The 17,816-nt window shown below is 42.4% G+C and overlaps 1 protein-coding gene across 1 annotated transcript in view; it reads left to right on the forward strand.

The window, feature by feature from the left end:
• LOC137374520 (prostaglandin F2 receptor negative regulator-like) overlaps positions 1-17,816 on the forward strand; it is a 76,889-nt gene that overhangs the window by 41,901 nt on the left and 17,172 nt on the right. The window contains exons 2-4 of the mRNA XM_068040727.1: positions 11,172-11,537; positions 15,194-15,610; positions 16,783-17,169. Coding sequence (XP_067896828.1) covers positions 11,172-11,537; positions 15,194-15,610; positions 16,783-17,169 — 1,170 coding nt within the window. The remainder of the gene's footprint in view (positions 1-11,171; positions 11,538-15,193; positions 15,611-16,782; positions 17,170-17,816) is intronic.

Here is a 17,816-nt window from a genome sequence, read left to right on the forward strand (position 1 = left end):
CTGCTGCTCCAGCTCTGAAACCCGGGCTTCCAGGAGCTGCAGCGGGGGACACTTCCTGCACACATGATTGTTCCCGGCTTCCCACATAGAGCATGAGGAGCTCACCACGGCTTTGAGCTCTCCTGCCATGACTTAACCCTTTAAATTAAACCTTTTGGAAGATCCTTCATATCAAATAATATCAATTATTCTGGGGCCCTTCTTCCCTGGTCCTCATTACTGCAGAACTCCCTGAAAAAACACTACTTACTATATATGAAAATAAACTCTAGACCTGTCTTACCTTATTTACTAAGCCAGCTATTTAGAGCTATTCCCTAACAGTAGTTACTCACCAACCAATCACCTTGGAGTTTTCCTGTGATGTCATGGACTTTTTTTTTCTCAAACTCCGGCGTGCCTGGACTGCTCTCCCGGAAGGCAAGAGACTGGGCCTCGATCCTCTGGTTCGATTTATAGGCTCCGCTGTTGGCATTCTCCCCACAGGTCTGCTCTGCTCCCGGAAGATAAGAAGCTTAAGATCAGCCAAGATCATACTGAATGTCGGACAGGCTCGATGGGCCATATAGTCTCCTGCTCCTTTTCTTATGTTCTTGTGATAACGAGGGTACTGAAGGAGGACCCAACCGTGACGATGAGGAATATAACGTTGGATTAGGTTAGTGAACCGTTGCAGTCCAATATGGCTTTTGACGGATTGGAAACTGCTGGGATTAGAGATGTAAATCCATTTAATCCCAGTGGTGAAGCCAATGTAGTGAGTGCACAATGGGTCGCATGGCTGGAAGAGTTTGAGGCTGATGTGGACAGCGGGGGCCTGTTTCTGAAAGAGGTGACGTCAGTGCAGCATCTGCCACGGAGGGCTTTGCTCTATAATGCTGGGGTATCGGTGAGAGACATTCAAAGCATTTGGTGACACAGGAGAAGATGATTATGATGAGGCTGCCATGGAGGCATTAAACAAGCATTATGTGCTGAAGATGAATGGAACATCTTAATGACCTGTTTGTCGACAGATGAAGCAGTCAGATAGAAAAACTATTGTGCAGTTTGTCACTAGATTGCAGCAAGTAGCTAAGGATGTAATTATGGAAATGATTTGGTTAATCAGCTCGGGGAGCAAGTTGTACAAAGTTGTCAGTTGAACTACTTGAAGCACAACTTGCTTGACGAGATGTTAACCTTGGCAGGAACATTGAGGGTAGCTGCAGGTGTCCTGGATCAAACTCAAGCCAAGTCATAGTGTCACTTATGGTGCAGAAGGTGGCCATTCGGCCCATTGAGTCCATGCCAGCTCTCCCCGGAGCAGTCCAGTCAGTCCCACTCCCCTGGCCATCCAATTTTCTTGAACAAGCTTGGATCCTCCAGAGGCAAAGTCAAAGTAACCCAAGTAATACTGTGAAAGAGTGCTTCAGATGTGGAAATTTGGGACATTTTGGGAAGGATTCTTGCTGCCCTACGAAAGGCAAGACGTGCAAAAATTGTGGAGGGATAGATCACTTTTTACTAGGAAGTGTAGAAGCAAAACTATGAGGAAAGTCTAGAAAGGAAACCAGGACAGAGGAATGAACAAGGCAGGAAAGTATGCTGAGTAGAAGATGACAGCAAGATTGATGGTGAGTGTGGTGTTTACAATCAGTGATAGGAAACATGGAAAAGTACCAGTGGTGATTGGTGGGGTGAAGGTGGACATCATCGTGGATTCTGGAAGTGACAGCAATATGATGCAACATTGTGGGAAGATTGAAGAGCAGAATCAAATGCTTATTGCACAAATGAATGAAGAAGTTGTATCCATACACGTCCAAGATATCCCTTCATCCTGTGGAATGTTTCAAGGCTGTAGTGCAAATGGGTGACCAGGTAGATGCAGAGTTAGTGGTCACGGAAGAAAGAGGGGAACCATTCGTGGGTAGAGAGACAACACAAGCCTTGGTGGTGCATATTGGACTGAAGGTGAACTGAAGAAGTTCAAACCTCTTTTCCAAGGAATAGGAAAGCTTGGTTGTCAAGTGAAGTCGACCATTTATGATCACATCGCAGAGCAAGGTTGAAGCTAAGATGCAAGTGCTCATTGATCAAGATATTGTTGAACCAGTAGAAGGACCAACAAGGGCAGGATTGGCAGCTAAATGTTCCAGGCTTCAGAAGCTTCAGGCGGGATAGAGGGGGATGTAAAAGGGGTGGGGGAGTTGCATTACTGGTTAAGGAGAATATCACAGCTGTACTGCGGGAGGACTCCTCAGAGGGGTCATGCAGCGAGGCAATATGGGTGGAGCTCAGGAATAGGAAGGGTGCAGTCACGATGTTGGGGGTTTACTACAGGCCTCCCAACAGCCAGCGGGAGGTAGAGGAGCAGATATGTAGACAGATTTTGGAAAGATGTAAAGGTAACAGGGTTGTAGTGGTATTGACTGGGATTCACTTAGTGCTAGGGGCTTGGATGGGGCAGAATTTGTAAGGAGCATCCAGGAGGGCTTCTTGAAACAATATGTAGATAGTCCAACTAGGGATGGGGCCATTCTGGACTTGGTATTGGGGAATGAGCCCGGCCAGGTGGTCGAAGTTTCAGTGGGGGAGCATTTCGGGAACAGTGACCATAATTCCATAAGTTTTAAGGTACGTTTGGATAAGGAGAAGAGTAGTCCTCGGGTGAAGGTGCTAAAGTGGGAGAAGGCTAATTATAACAATATTAGGCAGGAACTGAAGAATTTAGATTGGGGGCGGCTGTTAGAGGGTAAATCAACATCTGACATGTGGGAATCTTTCAAACGTCCGCTGATTAGAATCCAGGACCAGCATGCTCCTGTGAGGAAGAAAGACAAGTTTGGCAAGTTTCAGGAACCTTGGATAACGCGGGATATTGTGAGCCCAGTCAAAAAGAAAAATGAAGCATTTGTAAGGGCTGGAAGGCTAGGAACAGATGAAGCACTTGAGGAATATAAAGACAGTAGGAAGGAACTTAAGCAATGAGTTAGGAGGGCTAAAAGGGGTCATGAAAAGTCATTGGCAAACAGGATTAAGGAAAATCCCAAGGCTTTTTATACATCTATAAAGAGCAAGAGGGTAACCAGGGAAAGGGTTGGCCCACTCAAGGACAGAGATGGGAATCTATGCGTGGAGCCAGAGGAAATAGGCGAGGTACTAAATGAGTACTTTGCATCAGTATTCACCAAGGAGAAGGACTTGGTGGATGATGAGCCTAGGGAAGGGAGTGCAAATAGTCTCAGTCATCTCATTATCAAAAAGGAGGAGGTGTTGGGTGTCTTGCAAAGCATTAAGGTAGATAAGTCCCCAGGGCCTGATGGGATCTACCCTAGAATACTGAGGGAGGCAAGGGAAGAAATTGCTGGGGTCTTGACAGAAATCTTTGCATCCTCATTGGCTACAGGTGAGGTCCCAGAGGACTGGAGAATAGCCAATGTTGTTCCTTTGTTTAAGAAGGGTGGCAAGGATAATCCAGGAAATTATAGGCCGGTGAGCCTTACGTCAGTGGTAGGGAAACTATTAGAGAGGATTCTTCGGGAGAGGATTTACTCCCATTTGGAAACAAACGAACTTATTAGCGAGAGACAGCATGGTTTTGTGAAGGGGAGGTCGTGTTTTACTAATTTGATTGAGTTTTTTGAGGAAGTGACGAAGATGAGGGAAGGGCGGTGGATGTTGTCTATATGGACTTTAGTAAAGCCTTTGATAAGGTCCCGCATGGCAGACTGGTGCAAAAGGTGAAGTCACACGGGATCAGAGGTGAGCTGGCAAGATGGATACAGTACTGGCTCGGTCATAGAAGACAGAGGGTAACAGCGGATGGGTGTTTTTCTGAATGGAGGTATGTGACTAGTGGTGTTCCGCAGGGATCAGTGCTGGGACCTTTGCTGTTTGTAGTATATATAAATGATTTGGAGGAAAATGTAGCTGGTCTGATTAGTAAGTTTGCGGATGACACAAAGGTTGGCGGAGTTGCGGATAATGATGAGGATTGTCAGAGGATACAGCAGGATATAGATCGGTTGGAGACTTGGGCGGAGAAATGGCAGATGGAGTTTAATCCGGACAAATGTGAGGTAATGCATTTTGGAAGGTCTAATGCAGGTGGGAAGTATACAGTAAATGGCAGAACCCTTAGGAGTATTGACAGGCAGAGAGATCTGGACTTACAGGTCCACAGGTCACTGAAAGTGGCAACGCAGGTGGATAAGGTAGTCAAGAAGGCATTCGGCATGCTTGCCTTCATCGGTTGGGGCATAGAGTATAAAAATTGGCAAGTCATGTTGCAGCTGTACAGAACCTTAGTTAGGCCACACTTAGAATATTGCGTGAAATTCTGGTCGCCACACTACCAGAAGGACGTGGAGGCTTTGGAGAGGGTACAGAGGAGGTTTACCAGGATGTTGCCTGGTCTGGAGGGCATTAGCTATGAGGAGAGGTTGGAAAAACTCGGATTGTTTTCACTGGAACGGCGGAGGTGGAGGGGCGACATGATAGAGGTTTACAAAGTTATGAGCGGCATGGACAGAGTGGATAGTCAGAAGCATTTTCCCAGGGTGGAAGAGTCAGTTACTAGGGGACATAGGTTTAAGGTGCGAGGGGCAAAGTTTAGAGGGGATGTGCGAGGCAAGTTTTTTTTTTTTTTTTACATAGAGGGTGGTGAGTGCCTGGAACTTGCTGCCAGGGAAGGTGGTGGAAGCGGATACGATAGCGACGTTTAAGAGACATCTTGACAAATATATGAATAGGAAGGGAATAGAGGGATATGGGCCCCGGAAGTGCAGAAGGTGTTCGTTTCGGCAGGCATCAAGATTGGCGCAGGCTTGGAGGGCCGAACGGCCTGTTCCTGTGCTGTACTGTTCTTTGTTCTTTGAGTCCAGCAGTGCCCAAACCTAATGGAGACAGAGTGTGCATCGGCATGAGGCAGTGGTTAGAGATTGCCATCCTATACCAACTGTCGAGATATTAACAAGTAAGGTTTTTTCCAAGTTTGACTTAAAGTGGGGTTCCACCAGCAAGAGTTGCATCCAGATTCTGGGAAGGTAACAATGTTTGTCTCACACTGTGGACTATACCAATACAGAAGGCTATTATTTGGCATAAATGCAGCACATGAGATTTACCAGCATGAGATCCATAAAGTAATTCAAGGTGTTCAAGGAGCGGCCAATATTTCAGATGGCATCATCATTCATGGTGCCTCGTGAAGAACTTGAGATTGAGACTAGTGTTGGCAAGGTTGCAAGCAGTGGATCAAACCGTGCTGACAAACGCCTATTCGGAATGTCAGCTGGTATTCATGGTTCACAAGTTGACGAGCCAAGGCATTAATCCAGCGAGAGAGTTTTTTAAGGCAGTGGCAGAGGCAAGAGAAGCACACAATGCCAGTGAGGTGAGAAGATTTCCTGGTCTTGTAAACAATTTGTGCAAAATTCATACCAAACTTTGCTGCAATGGCTTATCCATTGAGGAAGTTAATGAAGAATGAACGATCTATATTTGGCCAAGAGTCGAAAGATGCATTCAGAGCACTGAAGGAAAGTTTGAGTGCTCACATGCTTGGATGTTATAATCCCCAAGCTTCAATGAAGGTAATTTGCAGGTGCAAATCCTGCGGGACTAGAAGCAGCGCTAGTACAGACACTTGAGTCATTGTTTACGCAAGCCAGTCTTTGACAGATGTGGAGAGGTGATTATTCCCAAAAAGAGAAAGAGGCCTTGGGACTAGTGTGGGCATGCACAAGATTTCATGCATACTTGTTTGGCATCAGATCTGAGTTGCTGACAGACCATAAATCACTGGAGGCAATATACTCAGGTCAAAACCATGTGCTGTGAATGAGAGGTGCGTACTTAGACTTCAACAATACAAGTACAAGGCGAATCACATTGTGGGGAAGACTAGCATTAACATTGCGGATCCATTCACCAGACTACTCAAGGTGGAAGGGTCTATGCTCGAGAAGGAAGCGGAATCTTTTGTGATTTGTAGTGATACCCAGAGCAATAGCAACTAGGGAGATAGTCAGTCAGAGATCCAGAACTAGAAGACATCAGACAGAGGATCCAGACAGGAGAGTTGGAGAAGTGTCTACACCAGTCTTGTGTTGCTTTTGGCCGACTCAATGTGCAAGACTCACTAACACCAAGCTGATCCTGAGGACCAAGCTGATGGTTTATAAGGCCTGCGCTCTCAACACCTTGCCGTATGACTGAAACATGGCTACCAGAAAAGAAGCTCAATAATTTCGATCTTTGCTGTCTGCGGTGCATTATGGGTATATGCTGGCTGGACAAAATCTCATGCTCCCAAGACTATTGGCACAAATCAAACAGAAGCAGCTTCAGTGGATCAGACTTATCCACAGGATAAAACTTTTTCCCTAGCGAGCAGTGGAGGCTGAGTAATTGTAGCTATTCAAAGCTGAGTTAGGCAGATTTTTGATCTACAAAAGAGTCAAGGGGTTGGTGGGGGGGGGAGGTAGGTGAGGAAGTGGAGTTAAGGCCATAATCAGATTAGCCCTGGTCTTATTGAATGGCGGAGCAGGCTCGAGGGGCCGAATAGCCTACTCCTGCTCCTATTTCTTGTGTTCTAATGACGAGGAAGAACCTAGCGTTGTTCAGACACAAAATCTGCACTAAGTTGTTGGAAATCAGAGCCATCGTTGATCAAGAAGTTTGAGACCATGATCCTGAGAAGAAGGGTATATCCTAGTTTAATGTAGATCATAGGGATGCCAGATAGTCTGACGTGATGCCATCTGATGAACATTGGTTAGACAAGAGAGTCTGAGCAAGATGGACACAACATTCTTTCCAGAACTGTATAATACTTCCAAGACTGGAAATAGGATGACTGTGAGGTCACCACAAGGAGTAGAATATGACACAAATACAAGCATTGCAGTAGTTTTATGATGCAGAACCCAGAGTCTAAGCTAAATCTAGTTCCAAAACAAGATGCACAAATGGGGGAACAGCAAGTAGCAGTTTGACATCGATGAGGTTCAGATGATAGCAGGAACTGATGAGGTACCTAGACCAGAATCCGTAGTCTCCAACAGCAGGCTGACAATTTGCAGTCCAGAGGCACAGATGAAGGCGCCTGAAAGGAAGCTGGTGCCATCAAGTCCAGCGACGATATCCAGAGTTTCTGAGATGGCAGGCAAAGCTAAGCATCAGAGGAGACCACCCCAGAGATATGAGGATTTTACCTAAAGTGCATGTGTTCATTTGTGTATTGCCAGAAAATCATGGACATGTTTTCAGTCTGATAAGGGAGGGATGTCATGATAACAATGTTATGTGGACTTGCGTATTCAATACAATTTGGTACACATATTAAATACAATATGGTACATGCAGCACTAGTAAGGTCATGTGACCTAGGGGTTCAAGAGGTCAGACAACATGTTGAAAGACTGTATCTCTGGCGTTAAGATGGCTGAATAAAGTTTGTGAAGCAAAGTTCAAGTGCAGTCTTGCTAGGTGCCATTACTGGAGGATCCAACACAACTGTCAATTGTTCGTGCATTTCCTAACATACTAATTCTCCTATTAATATATCATACTGTCACCACGAACTTTGCCAGGATTGCAGTTCTAACAGTATATGTATTTAGATTTATTTTGTAATTCATGTACAAAATATAAAATAGCAATGAAAAAGTCCAAAGGGTGAATTACAATCTTGATTTAGTTTTGATGATCTTGAATCACTCAAGTTTGTAAAATGATTGGAAGTTCTAGATTGAGTTACAAGTCTTTAATTCCCTCTTTTTTTTTAAACAGATCTTCTCTTTGAAGCGACTGCTACTTAATTCATAGAAATGAGTTTGTGCTCTTCATGGGAGGGCAGGGCTCGTGCGTAGTCAGATTCTGGTTTAATGCCTAAAATAAAAGCAAAACACTGCAGATGCTGGAAATCTGAAATAAAAACAAGAAATGCTGGAAATACTCAGCAGGTCTGGCAGCATCTGTGGAGAGAGAAGCAGAGTTAACGTTTCAGGTCAGTGACCCTTCTTCAGGACTGGCAGAGGCTAGAAATGTAATAGGTTTTAAGCAAGTAAAGTAGGGGTGGGGCAAGCAATAACAAAAGAGAAGGTATTGATAGAACAAGGTCACAGAGAATAACTGACCAGAAGGTCATGGAGCAAACGGTATGTTAATGGTGTGGTGAAAGACAATATTAGTACAGAGAGGGTGTTAATTTGACAAAAACTGTCGGGGGCCCCCTTTTTCGTTTTTTCTTTTTTCTTTGTTTGTTTAGTTTGTTTCTACTGTGCCTACCTGCTTTTTTTTCATGTTTGCGTTTGGGGCCGGGGCTGTTAATTTGCCAGAGAAATGAGCACCCTCTTTGCACTACAGCTTTGTCTTTCAGCACGCCATTAACATGGTGTTTCCCTTTGCTCCATGACCTTCTGGTCAGTTATTCTCTGTGACCTTGTCCTATCAACACCTCTTGTTATCTCTCACCCCACCCCCGCTTTACTTGCTTAAAACCTAATACATTTCTAGTATTTGCCAGTTCTGAAGAAGGGTCACTGATGTGAAACATTAACTCTGCTTCTCTCTCCACAGATGCTGCCAGACCTGCTGAGTATTTCCAGCATTTCTTGTTTTTATTTCTGGTTTAATGCCATTAGTTTCAAAACGCTAGTTTTCATCTGTGGAACACCAGCAAAGTTTAACTGTATAGAAGGCATCACCATTTCTTGGACAACACAGCTGATAACTTTTTCAGATACTTTATTTGAAACCACAGAGCCACAAGGTGATAAAGTTCAGAAATGGTGGGTAGTTGAATTGTTTCATTAGATGGGCCATGTGCAATAGATAGAATGGAAATTTGTCATATCTGACCCCCTCAAAGCCTGAGCGAGTTCTCATTTAGTTCACTCCCACCAACTAGTTTGTATTTGGCCTGACGCTTTTTATGTTGGTAGTGACACTGGGTTTTCGAATTGGAATTTCTCCTGACATTGTGGGTCTGCCCACTCTTTCTTGCTTGGATATATCTTAAATCTATCTGAGAGAATATTCCTGAAAACAGACCTTCAGGCCCACCAAATGTCCATGTTAGCAGCATAAAAATATCTCTGGTGTCCACTGAACTGGCCCCAATTCCTGTCTTGAGCAAGGCAAAGCTTAATCCCTGAAGAGATTATTCAAGAAAATAGTGCATTTATTTCGTAATAGGGGGCCCATCACTTTTTCCAGCTGTGTTTATAAATGCACAACACTGAGTTGCGTCAAAAATATTGTGCCACTTGCATGCAAGGTTGCCGTGATATACCAGTTATCAATGTTTGTGTCTCCTTGGTGTCTTTCTCCCCCAGATATCAGCAGGTCCTCCTCTCATACAAGTTCTCTCTATTACATATTAAACAAGCAGGAATGCTCTGCAGATTGATATGGAATTATTCTATAACTTGGTAAATATGGCAGCACGCAAAGGATCTGAACCAATTCTATAAACCTAGGCGGTTGGACATTTTATGAGGTAATTGTGCAGGGAACTTTGTGGGTGCTCAAATTCTGGCTTGTATGCTGGGTAAGACTGTGTCTGTTCAGCGATTGAATTGCTCTCATAAAGGCTCTCATAAACTTGTCCATGCTTTCTGATCTATACAATATTGTATGGATTTTTAATGAGTACAGAACCCGGAAATTCATCAAATGATGAAATTTTATGGACCGTCATCGCCTTTAGTAGTACAAGTTAATTCCATTGAACCCTCTATCTGTGATTTATCTGGAGTCTGCATTTACTTGCATGTTTACCACATTTTTACAAATGACCACAAAATTGACTTTTGGCTCTTGTCTGTTCTGAAGATATTGGCCCATAATTTGCTGTCAAAAATAATAGGGAGGCTAATCGAGTTGGGCATTATTTATGTCCAAATGATGCAGCAACTTCGGGCGAGGGCAGATGTGTGGTTAAATGCGGAAATTCAAAAGTTACTGTCTGAAATGTGCTTCTCTGCTGTTACTCATGAAAACAGTATTTCACTGGCTGCCGCGCCATTCAGATACATTGGTGTGAAGTTGCTGTGTTTATGTGGTAGACACGAACTAAATTCGCCACAGAAGCTCGCTTCCATTTTGCCTAAGTACCTTTTCAATAATGTGTATGTCTTTAATTTCTGCCAGTCAACCCCTCTGGCACTGAAAATAAACAATTATAAGTGCAGTGTCTCATTCCTTCAGGTTTTAATTGTTAAATATTTTTAAAATGTCGTCCAGTTTTAAATTACTTATTTTTTGCTTTTCCTTGTCTCTTCTCTCAAAGCAATCTTTCTTTCCCTCTCTTTCTGTATTTGGTTTGACATTGAATTCACCCACTCTAATTTACACTTCCTTCACTATTCTTGCGCTGCTAATTTCACAATCCTTCAATCTGGTTAAGGAGATGCACATTGCTTGGCCTGTTCACTCAGGTCCCAGATGCCCAGTTTCTCTCGCTGCAACATTGAGTCACTTTTTTAGCAACTTGTGTAAAATATCATAATTAAACAGGCAAGGCTAACTAACAGCAGATGCTGTTTGATGCTCGCTCGCAAATTATGCTCCGTTGTATCTTTGTTTTGGTATGGTTCCACTTCACGTGTAAGCCTTGATATTGTGCAAGGATAGATGTTTACACCATATGAGTATTGAGATCACATGCAGAACAAGTGTCTATTATTACTCCTTTTATTTACGAATCAATAACCCAGCTAGTCACATCTGGCTTCCCTGTTCGCCACAAGTGGCTAATGACTAATGTATTGGACAGCACCGGCTTATTGCATCCATTTCTATCCTGAATTATGCATGGAGAAACAGATGACTCAAAATTTAAATTGTTGACCCTGATGGGAAGTGATAATTTGTGAAATTAAGTATATAGTAAGTAATGGAAACACTAGTGCCAGTAAATGTCTTTTAAAATACACTTTTCTCATGTGCCTTTTAATGACTACCTTGCCATTTACCTGATGAGACAGAGATTGAAAACTCTTTTAGTCAATCAATTGAAAACGTATGCTACTAAACTATAGCTAGCTATGTTATGCTTGTTTGCCAGCATTTATTGACTTCATGTTGGTAAGGATGTGGGGATTTCTTCTGTTATTCAGTATTCTACGTCTTGGTTGAAAGGTATTCATATTTGTTTTTTTTTTTCCTTTCTCTTGCAGGACTGAGCTCAGGCCGTGTTGTGAAAGTCCCAGAAGGTACTCTGTACCGTGTAGTTGGAACACCAGTCAACATTCCTTGTAACGTCAGTCATTATCAAGGACCGCTTGAACAAAACTTTGATTGGTTTGTGATTCGGGAGCACCAGCAGATTAAGATTGTCAGCACATTGGAACCTGAATATTCGGATGCTGAATACAAGGATAAAATCCAAAAGAAGGAAATTTGGGTGGAGAGACTCAGTGACAACTCTGTTGAGCTGCACTTCAAGAGTGCCCAACTTGAGGATAAAGGGGTCTATCAATGCCAGACACCTAGCACTGATGAAAATAGTTCTGGAAATTATGAAGACACTGTGACTTTGGAGGGTAAATTTTGCAAATGATGCATTAAATGCTGTTAACTTTTTAAGTGGATACTTGTGTTGCATGACCACAAATTGATCCTACTTGTATCTACTCTCTCGCTGTTTAGAGCAAGATATATATACACTTTTCCAATGTTCTGCCTCCTCCCCTAAAGTTGTTAACTGATGGTAGGATCATAGGAAGCAGAAGTAGTAAGCCATTTGGCTATGATTCTGAGAGGTGGCAGTTCACTGGTATCTCACTCCAAGTGGCTGTCTTTTAATGTGGAAATCTTGACCGTAAGTGATTGCACAGCTGAACAAGCATCACAACTGAGTCTATTCCTGTCTTTGCATACATGTGTGCAAAACGAGTGTACACTGCCTTTCCAATGGCGGTTCCTGGCTACTGATCAGGAAAAAGCAAGCCGGGGTACTGTTGCCAATTGTGTCCTTACTCCTGCCCGGGCTAAGATCAGTTAAATTAACAGCGTTCAGAAATTAAACTTTGTACCTTCCTGGTCTGTATTCACCCATTATAATGAATTTATTTAATCCAAGTATAGTTTTGTTTTCTTATGTTTATGTTATAGTTTAGTTAGAATTGGGAAATCTGACCATTAAAGAAGCCAGCTTCACATGCCTTTACACTGTCTCTGGTTTAAAAGGTTGTGACCAAAGCCATCACGAGCACATCATGCCTCCTCACTGTGTCCCCTTAATACTTAGTAAATTGAAGCTAGGTTCCAGTAGGGATAGATGAACATGCAGCCTGCTCATCTACAAAATAATAAAATACATAAATATTTTTGACTTGTGTGTAGGGACCAGATTCTCTCCGCATCCTCAGTTATGGACTAGACCACCACAGCCCTAGAGCAGCTCGATATTAGAATACAGGCTGCCTTGCTCCACCTACCCCATGTTTATCCCGTTGTGCCTAAATCCTGACTGCTTGGGGCCCCCTCATCACTATTTCGAGAGACAGCAGCATCTTCAGTTTTCACTCCCGATAGTCCAATAGTGTAGGACCTTGGCTTTACTGGCCTAATCATCAGTTGGAGAACAGATCAAATAGTCCCAGTTAGGTCTTGGAAGACCTGAGCTATGGTGCTGTTACGGTTGTCTTGCCAGGAGTCGCTGGAAGCAGTTCATAGCTTCCATTCCAGAGACAATGACTATCCAAGGGTCTTATAGCTACAGATCTCTCTTGGACAGCCACAAACTCCTGGGTGGTCTGCATTGCTTCATATGTTTCCTTCATTATGTTGTTGATGTGAGTTGTAGACTTTGGCAACTTATCCATCTTTGGAAGTGCAATTGTGGAAACCATCTCCACTGCTTGCAGGAGTTCTCCTACTTTTTATATACTTTTTTTCATATCATTATTCAGCACCTGAGAATTAGGCCCCTAGGCTCCTCAGCAGGGGGCAGTTGTTCTGCGATCCTCTGATCAGGCTTAGTTATCTCTTCACCGTATGCCTCCTGCTCTCTGGTTCCCTTTGCAAGACCTTGCGATATTCATTCTGATTCATTTTGTCTCCACCCTCGAGTGGTGTATCTGAACAGTTAGTAAGGTGCCATGATTACTTCGTTGTGGTTGGTGTGGGAGTTGTTGAAGTGCCAGTGCAGCAAACTCGCACTGAGCAATGTGCCACCAATAACAATAAGCTGAATGATGAGTTGATCTGGTATTGGTGATGGTGATTGAAAGATATGTGCTTACTAGAGCATTGGCAGAACTCCCCAGATCCTCTTTGATCTCTTGTGTCCACCTAAGGTGACAGACGGTCTCCGTTTAACATCTTTTCTGAAAGATGATACAAAGCCTGTATCATTAACTATGAGATAACATTATTGCCATTGCAGTACTCACTCAGTATTGCACTGAAATGGCAGCTCAGGTTATCTGCCTTGGAGTTGGATTTGAACCCACAACTTTCTGACTCTGGTCAATGCACTACCACTGAGCCAAAACTGACACTTCATCTTCCATCCCAGAGTTTTGAAGCCAGCTGACCTGAGCTGAATATAAAATATTAATCTTAATCAGAATTCTGCCAAATTTTAATTGTTGTACTTCACTGATAATTGTTTTGTCTTATCAGATTATATTTTCTATTTTGAAACTATTTGGCACCACTGCACTTAGCTTTCCTTTATTCTCACCCCGCACAATGTAAAGGTTGTCTCTTGGGGAATAGGTTTGAAAGTACACTGTTCCAATTGGCACAGTGGGCCATGTTCAAACACAATTATAGGACATCAAATATGTGATAAGATTTTGTTTCTGTAGTGCATCAGTGTTGTAGTTTGAATAGAATGGTAATTAGTGAAAGTTGCAAAGAATCCAATAATTAGATGGTTCAAAATGGGGCGGCACAGTGGCGCAGTGATTAGCACCGCAGCCTCACAGCTTCAGCGACCCGGGTTCAATTCTGGGTACTGTCTGTGTGGAGTTTGCAAGTTCTCCCTGTGTCTGCGTGGGTTTTCTCCAGGTGCTCCGGTTTCCTCCCACATGCCAAAGACTTGCAGGTTGATAGGTAAAATTGGCCATTATAAATTGCCCCTAGTATAGGTACGTGGTAGGGATATGGAATTAGTGTAGGATTAGTATAAATGGGTGGTTGATGGTCGGCACAGACTCGGTGGGCCGAAGGGCCTGTTTCAGTGCTGTATCTCTAAATAAAAAATAAATAAAAATAAAATAAATAAAAATGGCAAAATTTGTGATTAAACAGTAGTAGGGACTCTGCCTGCATTGTCCACAGAAATCAACTGTTGCTCTTCATTTTGTGTGCACTATGAACATGGTAGGGATGATAAAGCAATAACAACTTGCATTTATGTTATCCCTTTAAGGGATGGTAGAAAAGAAGGCCTCCTTTAAGTACAGGACAGAGTATTAGCTGTCACTATGTTGTCTCACAGTTAATGATACAGGCTTTGTTTTCACTTGTCAGTTTGGGAATTCCAATCAATCTCTCTGATATCCTTGCAAATGTAGTCTAGGTCCTGGGAAGCTGCCAGTTCACAATCATTGGAGCTGTGTAGGATGGGTCATTGTAAATGAGTTTGGAAACATGTAATCAATGAAGTATGTAAAGTCTTCAAAGAAGCTTAGTGTTTCAGTCTCTACCTTCCAGGATATAAAGTACAAAAGTAGATGTAGAATTAAACTTGCACAGATCATTACTTAGGCCTCAAGTTAGAATATTTTATCCAGGTTTGGGTGCCTTACTTTAGGAAAGATGGCATGGCCAGTGAGGGTGTCATAGGTTTCAGCTATAAAAGAGAAGTGAGAGAAACTGAGGCTCTTTGTCAAGAGGGGATCTGACGGAGAATATGGGTGTGGTGATGAGGTAAATAGAGAGAAACAATTTCCACTAGCCAGTGAATTGGTAATGAGAAGGCATAAATTTAAGAACATTGCCAAAAAGGAAACGCATGGCTAGGGTTTTTATGCATTAATTTGATGGGACATCGAATGTCTTACCAGAAACATTGCTTTTACAAATATATATAGAGATAAAATTAGAACTGCAACTTATGTTAAAGGTATGAAACAAAAGGTGTTACTGAGAGACCTAGTAAAGGTCCTTACTTTTGTAGCTATTCCTTTAAGCTTCCTAGCATTTTGGTTTTGTTAGTAATCCTGATGCATTCTTCATCAAACAGTGATCCCAGATGGACTGACTGTGTTATCTGGAAAATCCAGAAGCGTGAAGCCAGCAAGTTACACCGAAGGGAAGCCGCTGGAACTTCAGTGTGTCGCGATGACAACTTCGTCTGTTTGCACCCATCTCTCTGTCACATGGCAGTTAAAAGAAAATGTGACTAAGGACATTCTGTCATTTACTCAAGAGAATGGGTTTCAGTCTGGTGGCTCATATAAAAGTAGGTATCAGAGTGGTGATATTAGAATGGGAATGGAAAAAAATGGCATCTTCAAATTGATTATTAACCACTTGCGACCTGAGGACGATGGTGTTTACTCCTGTGTAGCAGCAGAATGGGTCAAAGAAGATGGCTCCAACTGGAAAAAAATCCTAGAAAAAAATACAGACATTGCAACGATCAAAGTACAGCGTTTAGGTATGTTGTTCTCAGCAAATCATCCTGTAATTCAGAACCGGTTTAATCATGCAGATATTGCTGAATGACCATTCTCCACTGCGATGGATAGAGGGTGGTTTGAATGGAGTTGCTAACGCAAGTGCTAAAAACAGGGTTCAAATTCAATATTTAATATTCAGCAAGTTGTTCAACATTGGGGAATAATATTTTGGGAGATATAAATTGTAAAGTATGTTTTTATTGGTGTTTTTTCATTCTCACTTTGTTGACATTCCCGTGTTAACTAAATAGCGTCTCGGGTGAATCAGCCCAAAGAAAAAGAATAAAATAAAAGCAAAATATTGCGGATGCTGGAAATCCGAAATAAAAACAAGAAATGCTGGAAATACGCAGCAGGTCTGGCAGCATCTGTGGAGAGAGAAGCAGAGTTAGCATTTCGGGTCAGTGACCCTTCTTTGGAACAAAGAAAAAGAATACTGGGTTGTATGGCAAGAGGTGTAGAATTTGAGAGCTGTAATGCATCTATATAAAACCTTTAAGTTTACAGTTTTGCACTCCACACCATAAGGATGTTGAGGAAATAGAGGATCCACTGAATGTTACACTTGAGTGCTGCCTGATATGAGGAAGTACAAATACAAAGTGACTTAGAGATGATTGATCTGAAATTATAAAGATATTTGACAGGGTAGAGAGAAACATATATAGTTTCCAATGGTTGATGGATCTAGAATGAGTGGATATAGATACCAGATTAAAAGAATTGGGTCAGTAAGCAGGAGAAAAAGTTTCTCAGAGGGTTGTGGGACTGTGGAAGGCACCACTGGAGTTGTTGATTGAAGCAGAGACCATGGCTGGAAAATTCCTCTGAGCTGCTCAGAGGGAATTGCTGGCTAATGTCAATATTTTAAAAATCGGTTTGATAGGTGGTTGAAGGAGAGAAGGAACAGGGTGGGCACATGGAATAACAGCTCATGTGGAGGATATAAAATGTACCTTCATGTAAACTAATGCCCTGCTAGCTTGGATATTTGATGTTTCTTTTGCAATTGAGCTTAATAACATGACAAGGCATCTACCTCATGGGTAATTCATCCAACTGTTACAATATACTTGGACAGAATGGGCAAGTTCAAGTTTAAAATATTGTGGAAAAAACATGACTAAAGAATATAATTTCTGTATTACAGCCCAGACCCTGAAAGTCTCTACAATCGGGGGGAGCCTCACTTTGAACAAAGGTGATGAGATTGATCTCATCTGCAATGTAACAGGAGTTGAAGACATGGTGACATTTGAGGTCAGCTGGTATTTCAGCACATCTGCAGCAACTGATACTCAGAATGATAAAGTTCTAGTGCACTTGAACCGTGCAGCAATAGTGAACAATACAGACTTTGTCACGTTGAGCAGGATTAGTGACAGTGACTACAGACTGAGAGTGCAACAAATTGATGAAACAGACAGTGGATATTACTACTGTACAGCCTCTATCTGGATTCCGTATACCAGTGAGATGTGGCACAAAGCAGCAGAGAGAAGGTCCAGTCCTGTTGGTGTCACTGTTGGTCTTCTCGGTAATTTCATTCTTTAATATTTTACAAGTGGTAGGATAATTGAATAAACCCAGTGGTATATGTACCAGAGAGCATTTTCCTGGAACCCCTTGTGTTCCATTGCATCTGCCCGCCTTGTCACATTGCATTGTACAATATTCAAATGGAATCGTGTCTAATTAAGCTATTTATTTAAAGCTACCCTCAAATTAGCTGTCTTTTTGCAAAGAATGGTGGTTGTAAGTTGGTTTGCTCTATTTACAGTGTAATTTAACCTGGTCCAGAGAAAAGGGCATTTCCAACAGTATTTTGAACTCTTAAATAAGACATTCTTTGAATAATGGGCATCCTACATGCAAGGCTGTAGCTGGTCAGATGAAAGATGAGCGCCTAATTGAAATTGAAAAGCTGGCCTCTGATATCATTGAGAACCTGTTTGCATTTTAACCCTTGGGTTGATGCCCGGTGGGGTCTCACCAGGAGCATTGGTTGTGAAATAGCAGCAAATCCAGAAGATGTCCAATATGGGAAGTTAATTTTTTTTTTAAAGTTGGTTTACTTGTGGACCAGGAGCAACACAAACATTCCTTTGGATCTTCCAAGGCAGCCAGTAGCCCTGTGCTTCTGTCCTTGACCACGATTTGAATCTCTCGCTTGTCTTCCCGGCC

This window comes from Heterodontus francisci, chromosome 10 (assembly GCF_036365525.1).
Source record: "Heterodontus francisci isolate sHetFra1 chromosome 10, sHetFra1.hap1, whole genome shotgun sequence".
NCBI classification, from domain to species: domain Eukaryota; kingdom Metazoa; phylum Chordata; class Chondrichthyes; order Heterodontiformes; family Heterodontidae; genus Heterodontus; species Heterodontus francisci.